Source organism: Xenopus laevis, chromosome 4L, assembly GCF_017654675.1.
Source record: "Xenopus laevis strain J_2021 chromosome 4L, Xenopus_laevis_v10.1, whole genome shotgun sequence".
Taxonomy (NCBI): Eukaryota; Metazoa; Chordata; class Amphibia; order Anura; family Pipidae; genus Xenopus; species Xenopus laevis.
This window is the reverse complement of record NC_054377.1, coordinates 104,977,109-104,992,991: the sequence shown is the minus strand read 5'-3', so window position 1 is coordinate 104,992,991 and position 15,883 is coordinate 104,977,109. Positions and strand designations below refer to the sequence as shown.

At 37.6% G+C, this 15,883-nt stretch overlaps 1 protein-coding gene across 5 annotated transcripts in view; it reads right to left on the bottom strand.

Annotated features, from left to right (window-relative positions):
• Positions 1–15,883, bottom strand: part of agl.L (amylo-alpha-1, 6-glucosidase, 4-alpha-glucanotransferase L homeolog) — a 55,882-nt gene that overhangs the window by 31,059 nt on the left and 8,940 nt on the right. For all 5 annotated transcript variants that reach the window (XM_041590566.1, XM_041590565.1, XM_041590568.1 and 2 more), the window contains exons 3-8: positions 11,450–11,660; positions 9,307–9,473; positions 7,679–7,882; positions 3,368–3,549; positions 2,837–2,948; positions 2,610–2,733 (exon numbers count right to left, since the gene is read on the bottom strand). In XM_041590566.1, coding sequence (XP_041446500.1) covers positions 2,610–2,733; positions 2,837–2,948; positions 3,368–3,549; positions 7,679–7,882; positions 9,307–9,473; positions 11,450–11,660 — 1,000 coding nt within the window. The remainder of the gene's footprint in view (positions 1–2,609; positions 2,734–2,836; positions 2,949–3,367; positions 3,550–7,678; positions 7,883–9,306; positions 9,474–11,449; positions 11,661–15,883) is intronic.

Below are 15,883 nucleotides of genomic sequence, written 5' to 3'. Positions count from 1 at the left end.
GCAGGAATTTAAGTATCTGGGTCTGAATATACAAGGGGACCTGTCCACCTTCGTACAGATCAACCTCAATCCGATACTTACAAAACTAGAAGCTGACCTTCGAGGCTGGGCAAATCTCCCACTTACAATGTGGGGGAGAATGAATCTTATCAAAATGATATACCTCCCCAAAATCCTATATCATCTACACAACGCTCCAATCCATATTCCCAGCTCGGTGTTTAAAAAAATCAATCATCTCATTCTCCCCTTTATATGGAACCAAAAAGTACCACGGCTGGCCTGGGAAAAGTTGACAGCTGATAAAGATGAGGGAGGACTGGCCCTGCCCAACTTCCACCTATATTACCTAGCATCCCAAATCTATTACCTACACTGGTGGTTTCATCCTGACCCATACAACCCCAACATGGCTTTGCAAGCCAACGTAGCAGGGTCCTTAGAGGGCCTTAAGAATCTACCATATCGCAAGCTCACAGACATGGGCAACTTACCCTCCTCTATCACTACACCCCATAAAGCTTGGTGTCAAGGACTGAAACAGCTTAAAAAACAACCCTTGCGTTTGATTTCCTCCCTCCCATTATGGGGCAATGCCAATCTTCCACATTTTCGGAATCTAGACGACTTTCTATATTGGCCACAACGGGGTATCAAATTTCTGGGTGACCTGCTCATAAATAACACATTCCTGTCATTTCAAGAGCTCCAAGACAAATGTGCTCCACTTCACATTCCCCTGTTTAGATACTTTCAAATCCGTCAACTATTCAGGGCACAGTTTGGTACTCTTTCCCCGGTGTTGACTACATTGGCAATGGAAGAGTCCCTGGCAGTAGAGCAACCCACCAAACTAATATCTAAATTATACCACAACCTATTAGCAAGTATCCCCCCTCCATTCCACAAGGCACAAAATAAATGGCAATTACTTGTACCAGAGCTCACCCAGGAGGACTGGGAGGAAGCGACAGAGTCAATATATATCAGCTTAATATCCGTGAGAGATAAACTGATTCAATACAAAACATTCCATCAGTTATATACAACCCCAATAAAACTTAAGGCTATGGGTAAAAGAAACGACGACAATTGCCCTAGATGTGGTGAAATGGCAGCAAACTTCTTACACATGATCTGGGCCTGCCCGATAATAAAAGCCTATTGGTCTCAGGTAATGGCTGCCCTAGCAACTACCCTAGATTTTCCACAGGTGAACTCACCTCAGGTGTGCCTACTGGGGATAGTGGACCAATTAGTCCCCACTGTACATGCAAAAATTAGGTTTCGAGTTTTGTTGTACTATGCTAAAAAATGTGTTATTATGCATTGGATGGGGCCCAACCCTCCCACCAGGGACTCCTGGATAAAATTAGTTGACGAGGCTATTCCCATGATTAAGCTTACGCATGAAACTAGAGGCACAACCCGTAAATTTGATAAAATATGGAGCCCATGGTGGGAGTCGGGCCCGGGCTTGCAATCAAGGAATGAAGGGGAATGAAAAGCCCTCTGATGACTCTGACACAATTACTGCAGTGGTAAGACCCGAAAGAGAGAACTAATATGTACCAATCATGCTACAATAACGACATCGACACAAGATTGTAATAAAACTGTTTAATGTTTGTAAGTGTTTTATGTGTTTAAACGAATAAAGCATTACCTTTAAAAAAAAAAAAATTAAATTCCCCTAGTGTTTGCCTAAAAGAAATATATAATATACTGCAGTAGTGTAGTTTTGAGATAAAATTGGCTTTAGGGCTATGGCACATGGGATGCACATTAATTAAAATACAAATTTCGAATTCATAGGAGTTTTTCTTAACTCTATTAAATTCTAATATACTTGAATTGGCGAATACTCGATTGGGGGCTTAATTAATAAAAAAAATCTTTTTTTTTTACTGACTCAAAAACTCGAATCAAATTAGACTACACTTGATTAGAGTTTTTTCTCTGAAAAAAACTTGAATGTCAGGAAGACTAGTAATATGTCCAAATTGGTCCCTGGACCTCTCCCAATGAACTCGGCAGGTTTTAGGTGGCTAATAGTTGAATTCAAGTTTTCAAAGGGCCAGAGTGTGATAAATCTCGAAAATCTAATTTGAATTAAAATTTGAATTGAGTTTGGATAATTCATAATTCAAATTTGAAAGTTTTGACCGTAAAAAAAATTTGAAAATTAAAATTTTTAATTCGACCCTTTATAAATCTGCCCTATGGTATATTCTCTGTTGGAGAATTTCTGTAGTTGGAGTATTTCTGTAGGTGGAGAAACGTCAGAACCCTCCACTGCCATATACCACTAATATGAATGGGAAATATATGTATATATTGGGGCATTTCAATCTGAAAATGCTCACTTCTGGACTGAAAACAGCCAGTACCTGCAATATCATGCAGTTCCCATTCCAGTGAATGGCATGCAGCAGTGGTGGTTTTTAGTGCTTCTGCACCAGCAAACCTATTGTACAGTAGAACTTTTTTTGTGACAAAGTGTAGAATTTCAAAAGTCTTAAAAATCTATATCTGGCATGGCAGAAAAATCAATGAAAACAATATACTGTATGCAGTTTACACATAACTGTTTTTCTTGCAGTACTAACCCTTGTGGTATGAATGTGTTGAGAGCTGTGTCCATATCAACAGAGCACCCAAATCTTTTGTATTCGGGGTCCTGAATGGTTATCAAGTGCTTAGGATCACACTTATTTCCTTTCTTCTGTGCACCTGAAACAAAGCAAGTTATACAATAAAAAAGTTGATACCAGCTTTGCACCAACAGAATACAGTGGTGGTTACCATTGTGCATTTATTTGAATATGTTACTTGCCTGAGGTGAGCAGGGCTCTAAACAGTTTCACTGCTTTGTCAACATCAACCTGGTAGAACTCCCACAGCTTGATTCTGGGATAGATTTCCTCCGACAAAATACCACGGATGCTCTACAGAGGAGAAAAATGAACTGCATACAGTCAATACAAATGATAGGTGCTATTAATATCTAGTAATATACAATAATCTTATAGTGTTATCATATATATATATATATATTTATTTATATTCTACACGCCATGCCCTCTTTGTTACATCTATTTTATACATTATATTCATCTTTCCTTTTTTTTATTCACATCCCCATTAATACATCAGTGAATATCTCACTGACCAAATAAAAGACACAACCCCGCAAACAAAACATCACTAAAGTAGGATCTGAGGTACACAGCTGTAATGCTCCATTATTCCCTAGGAGTGTTTGTCAGTAGTTATGAGTTATAAGATGTGCATCTCTGTTCTAAGTTATGTTACTACTTCTACAGGATTATTTGACCTCACTTTCGATATGGTTTGATTTACACACATTGAGCTGCTGGTCAGTTTCAATCAGTGCTGGAAGCCCTCTTGCAGCATACTTTCCCTCAGCTACATCACAAGTCAGGTGCCATAGGGCCCGATCGAGTAGCCATGCTGGCTTAAGGTGAGGAGAATTCACAAGGTTGTATCCACATTCTGGGTGCTGCTGAATCCACTTGCTATTGGCAGCTATACAAGACAAGAACATGAAAATGTAAAACAAGAAGAAAAAAAAGCAGCAAAAATCTTGTGATTGAGATTTTGCTCTAACCACTGAATGTAATTCAATTATTTCTATTTTTGATGGGGGTGAGATCCTTTTTAATACTTCTTTCATTCCCATGACCTACCCTGCACTCCAATAATAAATCTGGTGTGTGTGTGCGTGTGTGTAAGTAAACAGGCCAACTCACTCACCGTCAGTGCACTTACAACAAAAATATGCATCTGGGCAGTAACGAATAGCAACCAATCAGTGATCGGCTTTTTTCAGCCAGCTGCATGTTGAGCACTGAAAGCAATCATCTGATTGGTTGCCATGGGTTACTGCCCAGGTACAAATTTTTGTTGTATGAATTGGAAGTTTCAACTGAATAAAACTGACATTTATTAAAACGATTTGTCATTGCAGATATTGCAGTTTCACTAATATCTAAGATACACTATATATAGTCATATGAAAAAGTTTGGGAACCCCTCTTAATTCTTTGGAGTTTTGTTTATCATTGTCTGAGCTTTCAAAGTAGCAACTTACTTTTAATAAATAACATGCCTTATGGAAACAGTAGTATTTCAGCAGTGACAAAGTTTATTGGATTAACAGAAAATATGCAATACCATCATAACAAAATTAGACAGGTGCATAAATGTGGGCTAAGTACATTAGTACTTAGTTGAGCCTCCTTTTGCAAATGTAACGGCCTCTAGATGCCTCCTATAATCTTTGATGGGTGTCTGGATTCTGGATGGCGGTGTTTTTGATCATTCGTCCATACAAAATCTCTCCAGTTCAGTTAAATTTGATGGCTGCCGAGCATGGACAGCCTGCTTCAAATCATCCCATAGATTTTCGATGATATTCAAGTTGGGGGACTGTGACAGCCATTGCAGAATATTGTACTTTTTCTTCTGCATAAATGCCTTTGTAGATTCCGAAGTGTGTTTAGGGTTATTGTCTCGTTGGAATGTCCAACCTCTGCGTAACTTTGTGACTGATGCTTGAAAATTATCCTGAAGAATTTGTTGCTATTCGGTTGAATTCATCCGATCCTCGACTTTAACTAGCCACACAGCATGATGGAACCTCCACCAAATTTGACAGTAGGTAGCAGGTGTTTTTCTTGGAATGTGGTGTTCTTCTTCCACCATGCAAAGCTCTTTTTGTTATGACTAAATAACTAAATAACTGTGGCTTGTCTAAATGAGCTTTTGCATACAGCAAGTGACTCTGTTTGAGGCATGAGCGGAGAAAGGGCTTCTTCTAATCACCCTGTCATAAAGATGTTCTTTGTGCAAATTGTGCTGAATTGTAAAACAATATACAGATACACCATCTGCTGCAAGGTTTTTGCAGGTCTTTAGATGTGATCTTTGGGTTGTCTGTAACTTTTCTCACAATCCTTGGCATATGCCGCTCCTGTATTTTTCTTGGCCTGCCAGACTTGGGTTTTACAGCAACAGTGCCTGTGGCCTTCCATTTCCTGATTACAACCTTGCACAGCCAGTTTTTCACATTTAATTTAATTTCATACAATGGAATACTGCTTCACTAAAAATCTTTGTTCAGAAAACACCCAAGATGATCCTGGGAAATGAAAGCCATACAACTGTTTTTGTTGAAAGTGGAGTAAATTATTATGCAGGCTGAGACAGGTTCCCTAACTTTTTCATATGACTGTAGCTGATTCATGGTATGCTAAAAGACCAAGGTAAAAGAAAAGACTAGGACAAAAAAGACTCAGTCCACAACATCGCTTGCCAAATGCTTTATTGATTCTGCTCTAAACCCCTTACATTTGCTGCAAAGATTCTGGGCATGACCTATCCTAGGAGGACCGTGCCAGCCATATTGCCTTTGCTGATGTCATCCTCTAGGCCAGTTTATTCAAGTTGCATATGTGCAAATATCCATCCATAGCCTAAGTAATTAGCTATTGTTCACTGTAATGGTTAGAAATACCACAGCGCACAAGCTACTCATCTTTCGGGGCTGCAAACAGGAGATAAGAAGCTACAACTTTCTGCTTTCAGCTACAGTTAACAGGAAACTGGAACCACATGATATTATTGTCTTTGTAGATGCAGAAGCACCATATCCTAGGAGTTCATGCACAGTATTTCAGATTGACTAATTGCATAAGTGCAAGGTCTTGGAGCACAGCCTGTAGTCAGTTAAGTTTTACAAAAATGCTGGATCGATGTAGTGCTGCTGGGGAAAGGATGCATACAGTACATGGAATGCCTGGTAAGTACTTATGCACTCCTCTAAAGAAGCCCTAGCACATGGCTAAGAAGACTCATGCTAAGGAATATCTTGTTCTTTAAAAGAAGGTACAGCACAAAGTTGTTAAAAATTGCATGCTTGGCAAACAAAAGTTCTCTAAAACAAGTCAGTCAGCTCTTATTTACAGTATAACACATGTTGTGATTTGCTAGATCAGACTCTGCTAGAACATACTGCTCTGTGGTGGTACTCATTTAACTGTGAACAATACTTTTTTTTATACGAAGGGACCAAATTAAAAAAAGAACTGGGTTTGTTTATATTAATGAAACGAGTATGCCCACGAGCTGCAATGTAAATGTTGTCACCTGCCAACTTCCTAAGGTGCTTTTCACAATGGCTCTTTTATTAAGTTAAAGGGTTCTATCATTATTATACTTTATATAATGCTGCCAGATTTACACTGCACTATCCTGAGATTACTTATTATTCACATTAGTACCTGCCCCAGTAAAGCTTACAATCTGAGATCTGTCACATTTACTTAAAGGAAAACTATACCCCCCCCCAAACAATGTAGGTCTCTTATGCAATATCTTTTTATAAACAGCTGATATGTAAAACCCTGCTTCATGTAAATAAACCATTTTCACAATAATCTACTTTTCTAGTAGTATGTGCCACTGGGTAATCATAAATACAAAATTGTAATTTTAAAAAATAAGGGCCGCCCCCTGGGATTGTACGATTCACTGTGAACACAAACAAACCAACAAACCATACTTGTTGGGTCATATGAGCCAATTAACAGACAGAGTTCTGTATTTTGCTTCCACACTTCTTCCTGTTACAGTTAGAGCTGCAGTATTTCTGGTCAGGTGATCTCCGAGGCAGCACAGAGACCATCACAAAATGGTGGTTCAAGGCAAAAGATGTAAAAGGGCAAGATTTACTTAAATATAGAGACCAGTTTAGTAAGATTCTTTATATCATTTTAAACTTTCTGTTGCTTAAGTGTTCAATTTGGGAGTATAGTTTTCCTTTAACACACTATGGTCAGTTTCATTAGCACCCTGAGTCACCAAAATAAAGTTAGTCTTTGTACCATAATCACATACTGGGAGTAGCCTTAGGGGCACGTTTCCATGAATTTGCATTAAAAAATAATAAATCATGAATGGCACAAAATCGTGGGGGAAGAACACAGCAATTATCAACTTGCTGCAGTGCTGAGGATACACTGCCCATTAACTTCTAGAAGGCATAATTTTTATTTTTTACTTATTGCTTATTTTCTACAAATAGTGGTAGAGAGGGAAGGCAGCAAGATGATTTTCGGTGCTTCACTGACATTGGATATTAGCCTTATTACAGATTATTAAGATCACAGTGGCCTAAGATCCTATCTAAAATACACGGTTTAGATCTACGCAAGATTTTGACAAAAGCATTTATTAGCAAAGTGACTGAGTAAAGATGGCCATACATGGGCCAATACAAGCTGCAAACTCGGCCACTTCAGACTGATTCAGTCTGTCTATAGGGCCCTTAGGAAGGGCCTGCCAGACCGAAATCTGGCATAAAATCAGAAAGATATCTATAAGTGAAGTTTGAAAATATCATTGGGCCAGGACCACATCAGTGCAGATACAGTCCTTGTCCAATGGGTCAACAAAGGCATGGGTATGGGTGCCCAAACTGGACAATCTTTAATTGTATGACTAGCTTAAAAACACTTTGGCTGAAGTCACAATAGGCAGTTCTACCAGTTTAAAATGTGTAATTGTATGAAAAAAATGGAAAACTTAGCAACATAATAAATGCCCAGTTTAAAAATAACAGTGCCACTAAAGAAGCCTGGCATATTTTCCTCACCTGTGTGATTATACACCACATCTGTGATACTCAGCATATTCCATTCTTTTCTCATCTTCTCCACCAGTTTGCCAACATCATCCCAACTATATACTTTCCCAGGTCGGGAAAAGTCAGGATTTAGCTGCAGCTGGTCAGCCAGAGAATAACAGGAACGAGATTCTCCAAGTGTCTGTAGCGGGGTGAAGTGTAACATGTTGTAACCTTTAAAATATAAAAATAAAAATATGAACACCAAAACATACAACCAAATGTTAAGACACCAGATTTATCAAAATCCTTTATATTTTTCTGCTTGCATTTTACTACAAGAAGTGCACTCAGTTATTTATTGAAGATGTCATGGAACATTTCTCTAATGCACAAAGTTCCTATAGGCTAAGAGTAAGTAGAATGCTAGGAAAAGTTCAATTCAGACAACACTATGTGTTCTGGAATTTTTTTTTTAAATTGAAAAACCGGCAAAAAGAAGATTCAATAAAAATTATTCAAGAAAAAATATCTAAGGGACCCATTTACTTAGCTCGAGTGAAGGAATAGAATAAAAAAAACTTAGAATTTCGACAATCGAATGGGCTACTTTGACCTTCGACTACGTCTTCAAATCGAACGATTCGAACTAAAAATCGTTCGACTATTCGACCATTTCGATAGTCGAAGTACTGTCTCTTTAAAAAAAAACTTCGACCCCCTAGTTGGCCACCTAAAACCTACTGAAGTCAATGTAAGCCTATGGGGAAGGTCCCCATAGGCTTTCTAATGTTTTTTAGGTCGAAGAAAAACCGTTCGATCGATGAATTAAAATCCTTCGAATCGAACGATTCGAAGGATTTAATCGTTCGATCGAACGATTTTTGTTCGATCAAACTATTTGCGCTAAATCCTTCGACTTCGATATTCGAAGTCGAAGGATTTACATTCGGCAGTCGAATATCGAGGGTTAATTAACCCTCGATATTCGACCCTATGTAAATCTGCCCCTAAGTGTTGATCTATGGGAGGAACACAATTACTGGTATGGGACCTATTATCCAGAATGCTCGGGACTTGGGGTTTTTCGGATAAGGGATCTTTCCTTAATTTTGATCTTCATACCTTAAGTCATCAAGAAAATCCTATAAACATTAAATAACCCCAATAGGCTGGTTTTGCTTCCAATAAGGATTAATTATATATCTTAGTTGGGATCAAGTACAAGCTACTGTTTTATTATTACAGAGAAAAAGGAAATAATTTTTTAACATTTGGATTATTTGGATAAAATGGAGTCTATGGGAGATGGCCTTTCCGTAATTCTGGATAACTGGTTTCCGGGTAACAGATCCTATACCTGTACTTTGTTGAGACTGAACTATAAATTTTAATTCAACCTTTGTTAAATCATTCCTTAGTCTCACAAATATGCCTTAAAAGCAAAAGCAGCCCTATATACTACTGCCCATTCATCATCTAAAACCTGGTGCCGGAAAAAGTTAAATATGTTGCCAAAAACAAAGAACAACACTCATCAAAACTTTCTTCTGTATGTTGTGTTAGTGATACAGTATCATATTTTTGATATAAGGAAGTTGCTCTATCATCAAACTTGGCCAAGGAGAAGTAATAAGCTTTCAATGTTCTAAATTTACCTGACTCCTTTGCCACCTTCAGGCTGTCCTCCCATTCATGAAATGGCCCCAAGCACTTGGCCAGGTAAGTCTGAAGGATAATGCAATCAAGAGGGAGCACTCGATTATCAGCTCCAACCCGGAGCACTGGATCTACTACAATGTATCCCTCCCCGCTCTTCTGTTCACTGCAATAGTAAAAGACAAGTTATATTCAACCACTAATTTGGGAATCTATGCAATACATGCTTTAGGGGCTTGAATATTGAGAAAAGTAGCAACATAGGGTTAGAGGTTCTAAGAAAAGTCAGGTTTGAAGGTCAGACCAACAATATATCGTACTAATGGGCTGCATTAGTGTTTGTGCTAAATATTTATGAGTAAGGCCTGGAGACAACATTATGTTTAATGGTGTGTTTGTATATTATTGGTAATTCACGTCTCAAAGCTCTAATGAAAATTTATCACACATTACCAATACTTTGACATCTACATATTAGACTAGTTATAGAATATAATGCATCCTGCATTCGATTAATGCGTCGCCCCTTACTAAAACACTACAAAACATTCCCTAGGTGCATCTAGACACACGGATGTATATTGCACACTAGGGACAATTTAAAGGGGTTGTTCACCTTTGAGTTAACTTTCAGTATGATGCAGAGAGTGATATTCTGAGACAATTTGCAATTGGTATAATTTTTTATTACTTTTGAGTTATTTAGCTTTTTATTCAGTAGCTCTCCAGTTTTGCAATCTGGTAGCTAGTGTTTTTCCTAGCAACCATTTATCGATTTGAATAGGAGGCTGCAATATGAATAGGAGTCGAACGAGTAATAAAAGGTAGCAATAACAATAAGTTTGCAGCCTTACAGAGCACATGTTTTTTAAGATGACCTCTATTTGACAGCTGGAAAGAGTCTGAAGAAGGTAAATAATTTATATCTATAAAAAATATATAAAGACCAGTTGAAAAGTTGTTTAGAATTGGCTATTTTATAACACACAAAACGTTAACTTAAAAGTGAACAACCCCTTTAAGGGATCTCTTTGTTTGTGTACTGCTAGGGTTTCCATCTGCAGCTGTGCTTGTACGTGTTCAGATCATATACATGCTCTGTGCCTGTATAGAGCCACAAGCGTTCAAGCAAGCTGCAAATACCCAATGCAGCGTAAGGATTTTAAACACTTGCAGAAATTTTCAGGACTCACACATGGATATAAATGCGGACAGTTCACTAGCATTAGTGTGCCAAAGTTGGTCAGAAGCTGCACTCAATTTAAAAAAGGATATCAAAAAAGTTCTCATTTAGTGAGCTGGCTTCTGCTGGTTCAGTGCTCCATACTGTGTGTGTGTGGTAAGGCATTGGCCTTACTAGCTCAGCATTACCTTATAATAACTGTTTCTCTTGCTCATTTCATTAACTCCAATATTTCTGAAAGTTTTTGCTTTACATGATCAATACAATTCTCGAATGGGTGTGTGTCCTAACTGGCTAGAGAAGGGGGATGTGCTTGTGATCATTCTCCTTGTCGAAGGCTTAGGCAGGAACAAGAGCTCTGGATATAAAACTTTGGCTTGAAAGACAGAGAGACAAAATACTACAATTTAAGTGCAAAATTACTGAAGTTGAGTAACTTGAAGTTGACTTTAGGATGCATTCACTTCCCGAGGTGCAGTGAGTAAAGTGCAATTTTGTGTTCCTTTCCCACAATGCACTGTGCACATGCGCTTTGTTGCAAATCAGGTGCAGTTATGCCGAATATTTTCAAAGTCTGCCTGGCGTAATTCATGGGGTTTGCTGTGCACATGATGTTCTTTACAAACAAATATGCAGGACGCAAATTGAACCCTGGAGCTACAGCCTGGTCATGATGTGGGGGTTAAGTCCAGGGTTCCTCTGTATCAATTGGCACAGCAGCGCCTACTTCGAAAAGGAAAGCAAGAAATGAATATAAATGAGCCATTTTGACTGCAAGGTTACTTTTTAGAAACAATTTAGAATGCAAAAATAATATCGGAACTGTTTGGCAGATTTCTGCTATATGTTTGTGCAAGCATGGATCTCTGGGTTTGGTCACAAATATGAATGACATTACTGGAAGAAGCCAAGAAGGTGAGATCTGGAGATGTGCAGTTATGCGATATACAGACACTTACCACTGCATAAAATGGTACTGGAATGAGCCTGCAATTTTTAGGTCCAGTTTACAGAATTTATCAGAATCTTCCTCTCGACCTGTTGGATTGTGCCACTGCAGAGGATGGAAGGTCTGCCGATCATACACATTACCGGGAAGTGGGTAGTTTGAGTATACGGTGACATCTTTTCCTTGCAAAGTGGGGCCAAGTCTAAACTGGAGTTCGAACCCTGACAGAAGAGCATAAGAACAGAATTACAAAGTAAAACACTTTTTGATGCCTGTAGTGATGTAAGATATATAAGCTCTGGCACCACAATAGTTATACAGGGAGTATCTACATAGAGATGTACAGCCTATGCCCCTCAGGTCTAGTTGAGCTACAATTCCCAGCATACCAGATAGCCTTTAAACTTTTTTTGTATATTCTTTATTTAACCAGGAAAAAGGCCTTTTATTTTACAGTATGTAGTCAGATAGAAAAGGAATTAAGTTCAGAGTATTGCTAGACAAAATGTTGGTATCTTATGTGTAGCTCATGTGTAAATGTTTAGGTTCCAACTATTAAGTATGCTGTGTGTAAAAGCCTTTTATACAAAGAAAGTGTGAGACTCTGCTTTACAGGTTTCATTTTCACAATACTGTTTATCTAGAAAAAAACAATATTTTTTTTAAGAAATCAGTAGAATCTACTCTTAGGGGGAATTCATAAAAGTGTCAGTAAAAAAAAGTAACCGAGAAGTGGCGGTCGACAAATATGTAAAATGTCAGACAAATGGCAAATTCACAAAGGCAATGTCTCGTAAGTCTTAAATTTTCTAAAATGACGTATATCTTTTCGTTGGACAGACAACATTTTACAGAGTGTTTTCAAAAGATATTTTCATTTTGGGGAGTCTAATGTGTTTGAAAAATTTTACGGCAAACCAAATGAGTTTACAAGCAATTCATAAAAATGTCACCAAAAAAACACGCCCACTTTATTGACACTATTTCAGAAGCGTCATACACAGCGGAAAATTGGCGGGTAAATGCTCTGTGAATTTGTCGGCTGTTAATGCAACACTTTCTACAACATTTAAAAGACATTCGTTCCTGCACTTTTGTGAATTCCCCCCTTAGAGATTTAATTCCAGTTAAACTATGCTTCCAAAAAAAGACTATTGACTATCCTCTGCAGCACCCTAAATGTAATGTGTAAACATACATAATGAATGGCCTGATCTGAGAATGCTTATAAGGAGTAGTGACTATACAAAGTCTTTTAGTACAAGATACTCAAAGGTCACCTCCAGGCCCCATTCCAGTCACTGCAGTGACCGCTAATATTAGCCTGTACTGCTGGACTACATGCCACTGGTGTTCTGTTTCTAAGGGCAATAACACCAGAAATATTTGTCTTAAATTAACTCTGCCCGCTTTATCTCATCAGAAGGTCAGCAATGCATAATTTATGTGCACACGGCTACTTTCACACTCACAGGAGGAGCCTGCTACAGGCACACAATTAGAAATGTATTAAATCTCATTTGTTAATGCAAATAATTTATAGTGCAATAATGTAACAGTTCAAATGACCTTATAATTCAGTACTTGCTAAATTAGCTTGTTTAAATACTACTGGCAATAAGATTTCATATAGCTTGAGAGAACATTTAAAGCTAAGGAGGTTATTTATTAAAGGGGTGGTTCACCTTTAAGGTAACAACTTAATTATGTTATAGAATGGCCAATTCTAAGCAATTTTTGAATTGGTTTTCATTATTTTTTTTATATAGTTTTATAGTTATTTGCCCTTTTCTTCCTACTCTTTGCAGCTTTCAAATGGGCGCTGATTCCCTTCCAAAAAAAAAAACAATTGCTCTGTAAGGCTACAAATGTATTGTTACTTTTTATTAATGATCCTTTTATTCAGGCCCTCTCCTATTCATATTCCAGTCTCTTAGTCAAATCAATGCATGGTTGCTAGGGTAATTTGGGCCTTAGTTACCAGATTGCTTAAGATGCAAAATGAAGAGCTGCTGAATAAAAGGCTAAATAACTCAAAAACCTTCAATAATAAAAAATGAAAACCACTCTCTGCATCATACTAAAAGTTATCTCAAAGGTGAACAACCCCTTTAAGGTTCGAGTTGTGTTTTCCACAAAAATTCGAGTTTTCAAGTTGTTTTGGTCAAAATTCACATTTCCAGATTTAAAAAAAAAATCTTGAATTTTTCAAGATTTATTATGCCCCCATCCTGGAAATAGCTTGAATCTGAAAATTCACCATCTAAAAACGGTCAAGATCATGTTGGCAGAGGTCCCTTGAACCAGTTGAAGATTTCATGATGTTCGAGTTTTTTTCATAGAGTTTTGCCTGAAAGGGACTTGAGCTTTTTCCAGTGGAAAACTCGATTATTTCGCATTTTTGGAACACAAACTCGTAGAATCCAGTTTTTTTCCATTCAAGTTTTTTCTTAAATAGATACCATTCGAGTTGTGAGTTCATTCAAAGTATAAAAAAAACTAACATCCAACCTTAAGTTTTGAAGGGCACATTTCTCTTTTTAATAAATGAAGCTACAATACAATGCAACAACACAATGCTAAAGCTGAAATCTTAATTAGCTTTGGGTTTAAAGGAGAAGTGGGGGCAGCACAAAGCCAGACAATAAGAAACATAATGACAGTGCTTTTTGGCAGTAGCTATGGACAGGTATGAAAATAGATGTGAATCTGAATCAGTTTGTTCAGATAAGTTATGACCTGTTTGCAGGATGGTCTGTCTGAAATAAACCCTAGAGACACAAGATGGAGGTAGTTATGGTCAAAATTGTCCCTACTGCTCAACAAAATCTGGGTGTGTATGGTCAACCTGTAACAGATGCTTTACCCTAAAAGGTAACTGAAAAGTTACTTAGAATTGGCCATTGTATAACATACTAAAAGTTACCTAAAAGGTGAACCACCCCTTTAAGTCTACTAAAAAAAAATGTAAACTTTAAATAAACCCAATAGGCTGATTTTGCCTCCAAGGATTAATTATATCTTAGTTTGGATCAAATACAAGGTAATGTTTTATCATTACAGAGAAAAAGGAAATCCAATTTAAAATTTTGGATTATTTGGATAAAATGTAAGATTCCGGATAACAGATCCCATACCTGTACTAGCAATTAAACTTTCTGGGCCATATTACATTAAAATGCTGTTTCAATAACAAGACTATAGAAGCAACAATGTATTTATATTTAGAACAGCCACAGAGGACCCAATTGACAAAAAGATCAGAACCTAAATGTGACCCTAGCAGAGTGTCAGATGGAGGTAGGGAAGACGCTGCATTTAGTGGAGGTTTCTCTCAGTGGCCTCAGAGCAGGTGCTTATTTTTGAATTCCAGGCTTGGAGGAAAGTTTTGGTTGCATAAAAACCAGGTGTACTACCAAACAGAGGCTCCTGTAGGCTTCCAGTCCACATAGGGGCAACCAATAGTCAATCACAACCCCTATTTGGCACCACCCAGGAACATTTTTCATGCTAGTGTTGCTCCCCAACTCTTTTTAAATCTGAATGTTGAAATTAAGAGAGAGTAAAACCCCTCTCCATCTAGTTACCCACCAATTATTAAAGTGGACCTGTCACCCAGACACACAAATCTGTATAATAAAAGTAATTTTCAAATTAAACATGAAATCCAATTTCTATTTTTGATTAAAGCATTCATAGCTGTTGTAAGCTCATTTAAACATCTCAGCTGTCAATCAAATATTGTCTGCCCCTCCTCTATGCCATGGGCATAGAGGCGGGGCAGGCAATTACTTTCACTTTCCATTCAGCACTTCCTAGATGTCACTGCTCTCCCCACATATACCCGTTCTCTTTAACATTTAATTGTTTAGCCATTGAATGGAAATGGACATTGGGTCCCCCATTCTGGTGCACAAACAAAATTCTGAGATGATACAAAGCTTTCCTTAAAAACAGTATCCACAAAATGGCTCCTGGCTGCTTGCTATCATTTTGAATTCCCAGACTGAAGTAAACAAGATTCAAATAATTTATATAGTGTAATTAAAGTTCATTTTTCTTGACTAATGTGATAAAATAGGATTTAGAATAATTTTTTTGGGTGACGGGTTCCCTTTAATACCACATTAATTCCAGATATCTATATTATTCAGCTGAATAATAGATATCTGGAATTAATGTGGTATTAATAATTGGTGGGTAACTAGATGGAGAGGGGTTTTACTCTCTTTTAATTTTAGCAAGTACATAACCAGGTAATTATACCTCTCTCTCTCTCTCTCTCTCTAGAAAGTGATTTTTAATTTAATCAGGGTGTACAAAACAAATATTTTCCTTCATATACATCTGAATGTTGCTCACGGGTGAAAAAAGTTGGGGACCCCTGCTGTAGTGCTTGATAATGATAGGCGCAATGATAATCATAGATAAGCCTAATGCCTCC